The sequence below is a fragment of the Perkinsus marinus genome (genome assembly GCF_000006405.1).
Source record: "Perkinsus marinus ATCC 50983 genomic scaffold scf_1104296975596, whole genome shotgun sequence".
Taxonomy (NCBI): Eukaryota; Perkinsozoa; order Perkinsida; family Perkinsidae; genus Perkinsus; species Perkinsus marinus.
The window spans coordinates 354,854-361,436 of record NW_003200720.1 but is presented as its reverse complement, the minus strand read 5'-3'; the positions used below and the strand labels follow the sequence as shown (position 1 = coordinate 361,436).

Sequence of the window (6,583 nt, the reverse complement as noted above, 5' to 3'; positions counted from 1 at the left end):
TAAATGATAATAAGCATAAACGGCATATACACTCCAGAGTAATTATCACCGTTTCATGACTGTTTATTCAAGTAAAAGTGAGAGTAAAAATTAGATGCGCAGAATCTGCCACATTGTTTTGGATATCTTCAATGTTAGTGGGATGACAACTGAGACTTATTCGGTATTGATTGCCATCCCGAAGTCCGAGATGGGCGGCCATCCCGAAGTCCGAGATGGCTCATGATCCAAAGGCTGAGAGCCTGACATCATGATCAAAGTGGATCAGCTTTGGTGATGGCTTCATCATAATGTGGTGTGCTATAGTAGTAGGGAGGCGAAAGTTATGCTTCAACACCACCACCATTACGGTTAATGACTAAGCTCTAATTGCTACTATCATGGCAACTGATTTACCATGGATAAATAACGAAGAACTGGACTGATTCTACAGTACACATCATCAGCTAGATGAGGATGATGATATATTCTATGCTTAACTGGAGCATGCCAGAGGAGCAGCAATACATGTGGTCTTTGATGATGATGATGATGATAGTCATCTAATATAGTACTATTACCTAAGGAATCCCAAGTCATCTCTATGAATGTTCTCATCGTCTACTACTATCTTTACACAGATAAGGGTCAGTCATACAATTACTATGCCATTACGGAAGCGGCGGCGGGGCGGGAGCGGCAGCCACTGCTCATATTAAGTGTATCCTCATATTTCTCTATCGTACAGGTTTGCTGATGACATACACAAGGATGTAAGCATTATACTAATACTAGTATGGATTAGGTACTTGAGATATCTGTTGGTGCCTTACAATGGTGTAGTAGTAATAGTAGTACTATAGATGCTCAGGAGCACTCATCAACACTCCGGTTGCTTTATAAGTATCATCGACAATAACAATAACAACAACAACATTATTATTATTATACTTACTTTTACTATCTAATATTTCCATAACATATGTATTGTGTAAGTTACAGGAGAATCATACTACTGATACTAATGATAGAGGAACAGAGCGTGTAGACAGGTAATTATCATCAACAATACTATCTTGGTGTAATACTAAGCTGACATGATAGTAACAAAAGCATTGGAGATAGTATACATCTATATTATCATCATCATGTATAATGATCACAGATATTACATCAGAATATGTTGATAGTAGTAGAGGTCTCGTCCTACCATACCTATCTGAAGTACTAGTAATGTTGATGCAGTATGGTGTGGTGATGATATAAGGGGCTTATGATCGATTAATACATGCTTATTGGATCATCTCGATAGGAAATTATATGATTAGAAGATGATTAGATAGGATCATCACCCATTGTTGTTGCATTATTCTTATTGTCATTCTTCTTACCGAGATAGCTACTCTCAAGGAGGAGGCCACTATGATGGTACATTATTTAGATCCTGTTGTGATGACGCGGTTATATCCAAAAGAGGTGATAATATTAGTATTGTAGTCTTGTAGAGATACTCATTATTGCTGCTCATCTTGTTGTTGTTGTTGTTGTACGACAACGATATTCAGCAGCAAGGACGAGGAGGTAATATCATCATCATTATCATCTTGGAGTATTGAGGACAGAGTAGAACTATTGGAATATTGAGTAGTAATGGTCTGATATTGTCGTAAGTATAATAGTAATGATGACATCATGTACATCAAAGATAATGATTCCACTAAATTGAAGAGTAGAAAATGGTTAATGAACGGGATATAATAGTAATACTCATAACCAATATGAAGTGAGGAGGTATGCTAGTAGTAGTAGTAGAAGGGTAGAATTGGGTAATGATTGAATGTAGTCATTGCTCATATTCTCAATACTCACTCTAACAAGGATATGATGCTCATAAGAAGGAAATGGTAATTAATGTATCATCTATCATGGATAGTAGTAATAGTCTACTATCAATGATGACTCAAGTATGAGTAGTAGCAGCAGCATGAGCCGATATCATCAATAATCTCCACGGCTCAAGATACTTAGCGGTTATATCCCTAGATAACAACAAGACTAGATAACGACTAATGATAGGAGCTGAATCAGCTAAATAGCATAGAAATGAAGTGTGACATGAATACACAGCAATATGATACCATCTTCTGCTTGTATTCAATATTTATACTATTCATAATAGGTATATATGATGAGATATACTCCCCATATAACTCCATCTGTTGTTGAATTATTAATATACAACTCAACAACTAAGTAGATACCATAAGTGCTTTTGTAGTAGTAGTAGTTACTAATCTTGTTGTTATTGTTGTTGATGTATAATATATTCTAATGCTTTCTTCAAATCACCGCCCTGTTCACGTAATATCATAGATGCTGATGTCTCCGTTATTTTAGGACAGCAATCAAACTCTCGAATCAATACTTCAACATCATCTTTATTAATCTTAACTTTCATCAGTTCGCGTTCCCTAACATCATCATCACTACATAATAACTACACCATCTTAATCATACCTATCTGCTTTAGCTTTATTAGCTGCTACCTTCCTAGCCTTCAATTCCTTCAACTTCTGCTCAATTACTTTGGTGTCAACACTCTTTCTCCCTTGTATTTCCTGATCATCATCATCATTATCATCATACGCTAATACATACAGTATGTACCTCTATGTAATCGGTTATCTTCTCAAGAGATCTTGCCTCGTCCCTTTTAGTAGCATCATCAGTGATAGCAACGGATGATGAACTAGGCATGTTTATAAACAAGAAGAAGAAGAGTCTATGATACGTGATGTCAGAATCATTATGGTTGTATATATACCCCATCCTATGCTACTAACAAGCCCTTGTTCATGTTGTTCATCTCACGATGCATCATTGGAGGAGAGTGTAGAGTTCTATCCATCTCCTAGAGTATTATTATGAGTTATCACTTATATACAATATATTAATCCTAATTAGATACCATCACAAGATCACTTCACAATACTCTATCATCATCATCATCATCCAACATCTTCGGATGATCATCATCATCATCATTATCACCAAGCAATTGGTTACAATATCCGAAGACTGCAAGTCAGAGCCTTTACCATTAGACCTGGTATATCACCATATCCATCATCATCATCAACAACAACAATATCACTATCGACAACTCGACAACAGTACAGTAATTCATCATCAATAATAAGAGATGGTTTAATGTATGCCGATAGTAGAAGTATACTTAGTCCAGTGGTAGTAGTAAATAGCATGTTACTGTGTAGTGATGTCATTTATTATCATCTAAGGTACAAGATAATTGTCCATTGATGCATGTAGAGATATGGATTAATGATAGAATCACTGAGTATGGTAGTAAATGGCGTATTACTAGGTGTATTGGTGAAGGACAAGATGTTATATCAGCATCAACTGTAGCACTTAGTCGAGAGTAATATTAGTCATTATGAATACTACTACTACTAGATGATATTTGTAGTAGATACTTCCATACCGATGATGCAGTTGTAATACAAAGTATGGAACAATACTCGAGTATTGATAATGGAGGAAAGGAAGGCAGCAGTAGGGGAGGCGGTATTAAACATCGAGTAATTGCCGTATTGGTAGGTTAACTTGTATATGATCTTAATTATTATTACCATAATAGGCACTCAAAGGACATGATTATTATGATAATCATAGTCCTAATACTACTATCATTCAAGCAACTGGTATTGGTATGACATCATCACAATCAATAACAGTCGCCGTAATAAGAGCTTTATGTTCAGCAATAGACCAGCTTATCACATTATCCACTACAACTCCTATATTATATACACCTGTAATATATCACCACTAGCCACTTTAATGTTCGTTCCATTGTGAATAGATACAGTATCATAAGGAGAAGCCACGGATGATAACTCCTCTATCAAGGCTCGATACACAGCCCCCCAACTCTTCTAATAGAGAAAAGTCATCCTCATCTGCTACTAGTAATGACAACAACAACAACATGATAATTCTCCACAACACTGCTACTATTCCTCAGTAACTACACGCTACAATAACTTTACGAGTATATTCAAGAAGATAGTCAGTATACTCAAGTGCTCCACAAGTGCAACAATCACTATCATCCATGATGATTAGATTCACATATATATCTAAAGCAGTTGTTATATAATAATATCATAGCTATATTGCGTTGATGTTGATCGATTGATGGCGAGCGAGAACTAAATTGATGTTTTCTTCTTCTTCGTTATTGTGATCATCATTAATCATGCCTAATCCCGTTGTGTATTTTGATATTACCATTGGTGGTGCTCCTGCTGGACGTATTACCTTTGAGCTCTTTGCGGATGTAGTACCTAAGACGGCTGAGAACTTTAGAGCTCTATGTACTGGTGAGAAGGGTATTGGTAGGTCTGGAAAGCCTCTATGTTATAAGGGTAGCTCATTCCATAGGATAATAAAGGAATTTATGTGCCAAGGTGGTGACTTTACTGCTGGTAATGGTACTGGTGGTGAATCTATTTATGGTGCTAAGTTCGAGGATGAGAACTTTAAGATCCATCATAGTGGTCCTGGTGATCTATCTATGGCTAATGCTGGCCGTAACACTAATGGTAGTCAATTCTTTATTACTACTGTTAAATGCAGTTGGTTGGATGGTAAACATGTTGTATTCGGCAAGGTAAGCTCCTCTGTTGTATATTAGTAGTTATTACTTTTTATCAGGTTAAGGAAGGTATGGATGTAGTTAGGAAGATGGAGGCCGTTGGTTCGTCCTCTGGCAAGACTTCGGCTCCTGTTGTTATCGCCGATTGTGGTCAGCTAGCTTAGATCATTAATCCTTATTCATACACTTATTATCAATAACAGACTTATTAATGTATGAAGATGATAAGTTTCCTCGATGATTACTACAATGAGTGTTGTGTGTTATAAGTAGAGTAATATCTCCTGCCCTGTAGGGTTCATGCTACACCATTATAATCACTAGAGTACCACCATAGCGCTACTCGAGATGAATGTCGCCGTGCTCGTGGTTGTGAGGAAATATTTCGCATGCACACATACCCTCGCCCGGTCAACGGCCCAGGATGATGATGATCAGTCTCTGATAGAGGTGTATCAGGTTTATAAACTTTAATAAGAGGTCATCCTCAATAACCTCATTTATCATGCTCTAATCTATTATGAGTGCTTGTGGACAACTCTTCCTTGGAGTAGTAATTCTCGTGTTCATCAAAGTCGCTGGTGAATGGGTTGATCCAGTAACCGAGTGGACGGCGGCAGGTAACTTAGAGGAAGAGAGGAACCAATCCAATTCTATGTGGTTTTACCCCATAGGGATATTACATGTATAATTCTTGACGGAGAATGTCGGGCAGCATAGTGCAAGTTCCTATGTACGTGATCAAGATCTTGGATATCGCCAAGATCCAGGTTAGTGTCCTATCCTGGATAAGAAGAAGGTCAATGGTCTTATCCTGGATAAGAAGAAGGTCAGTGGCCTTATCCTGGATAAGAAGGTCAATGGTCTTATCCTGGATAAGAAGAAGGTCAATGGTCTTATCCTGGATAAGAAGAAGGTCAATGGCCTTATCCTGGATAAGAAGAAGGTCAATGGCCTTATCCTGGATAAGAAGGTCAATGGTCTTATCCTGGATAAGAAGGTCGATGGCCTTATCCTGGATAAGAAGAAGGTCAGTGGCCTTATCCTGGATAAGAAGGTCAATGGTCTTATCCTGGATAAGAAGAAGGTCAGTGGCCTTATCCTGGATAAGAAGAAGGTCAATGGTCTTATCCTGGATAAGAAGAAGGTCAATGGTCTTATCCTGGATAAGAAGAAGGTCAATGGCCTTATCCTGGATAAGAAGAAGGTCAATGGTCTTATCCTGGATAAGAAGAAGGTCAATGGTCTTATCCTGGATAAGAAGAAGGTCAATGGTCTTATCCTGGATAAGAAGAAGGTCGATGGCCTTATCCTGGATAAGAAGAAGGTCAATGGTCTTATCCTGGATAAGAAGAAGGTCAATGGTCTTATCCTGGATAAGAAGAAGGTCAGCGGCCTTATTCCAGCGTAGATATTGGTGCACCGTTACAGTGTATCTCGAGAAGCAACCTCAGGAAGACATATACACCAACCTCTAGGCGACGACGGTGCCCGCGGCGGCGGACGCGGCGGCGGGCGCGGCGTGCGCTTTTCTAAATGAGTATTAATCAACATTTCCATGGCGATCACCCGTTTCCATAGATAGGCATAGTAGATACTAACCGTTACGCATGATGATGATGATGAGTACTACCGAAAGGCTAGTAAGGGAAGCTAAACTGTATTGAGCCTTTGCATGGTCATAATAGTAGAATACCATGTAGATCATAAACCTCCTCATCCTCTTCTAATACCTTCGATGAGTGATGTAATTATGGTCACTAGGTAATTTTATGAAAGCATATCAATAGTATATTCATCATTACATACTACTGGGTGGATATACTAGAGCCTAGAATAATTATCAGTATCAGAGGAAGCTCTGATCTACTTAAGGGGATGGTATACTACTAGACCTAGCAACGACTATGGTGTTGTTAATTC

General features: G+C 38.1%; 3 protein-coding genes across 3 annotated transcripts; 2 read left to right on the top strand and 1 right to left on the bottom strand.

Moving 5' to 3' along the window:
* Positions 1 to 2,486: 2,486 nt before the first annotated feature.
* Pmar_PMAR025581 (hypothetical protein) lies at positions 2,487 to 2,736 on the bottom strand (the record flags this gene model as incomplete). The annotated part of the gene is made up of 2 exons (XM_002765191.1): positions 2,487 to 2,597; positions 2,647 to 2,736. 2 exons carry the CDS (start codon positions 2,734 to 2,736, stop codon positions 2,487 to 2,489), a joined length of 201 nt encoding a protein of 66 aa, XP_002765237.1.
* A 1,525-nt stretch (positions 2,737 to 4,261) lies between these two features.
* On the top strand, positions 4,262 to 4,824 carry Pmar_PMAR025580 (20 kDa cyclophilin precursor, putative; the record flags this gene model as incomplete). The annotated part of the gene is made up of 2 exons (XM_002765190.1): positions 4,262 to 4,675; positions 4,720 to 4,824. 2 exons carry the CDS (start codon positions 4,262 to 4,264, stop codon positions 4,822 to 4,824), a joined length of 519 nt encoding a protein of 172 aa, XP_002765236.1.
* Positions 4,825 to 5,180: 356 nt separating this feature from the next.
* On the top strand, positions 5,181 to 6,071 carry Pmar_PMAR025579 (conserved hypothetical protein; the record flags this gene model as incomplete). The annotated part of the gene is made up of 2 exons (XM_002765189.1): positions 5,181 to 5,210; positions 5,436 to 6,071. 2 exons carry the CDS (start codon positions 5,181 to 5,183, stop codon positions 6,069 to 6,071), a joined length of 666 nt encoding a protein of 221 aa, XP_002765235.1.
* Between the last annotated feature and the right edge of the window lie 512 nt (positions 6,072 to 6,583).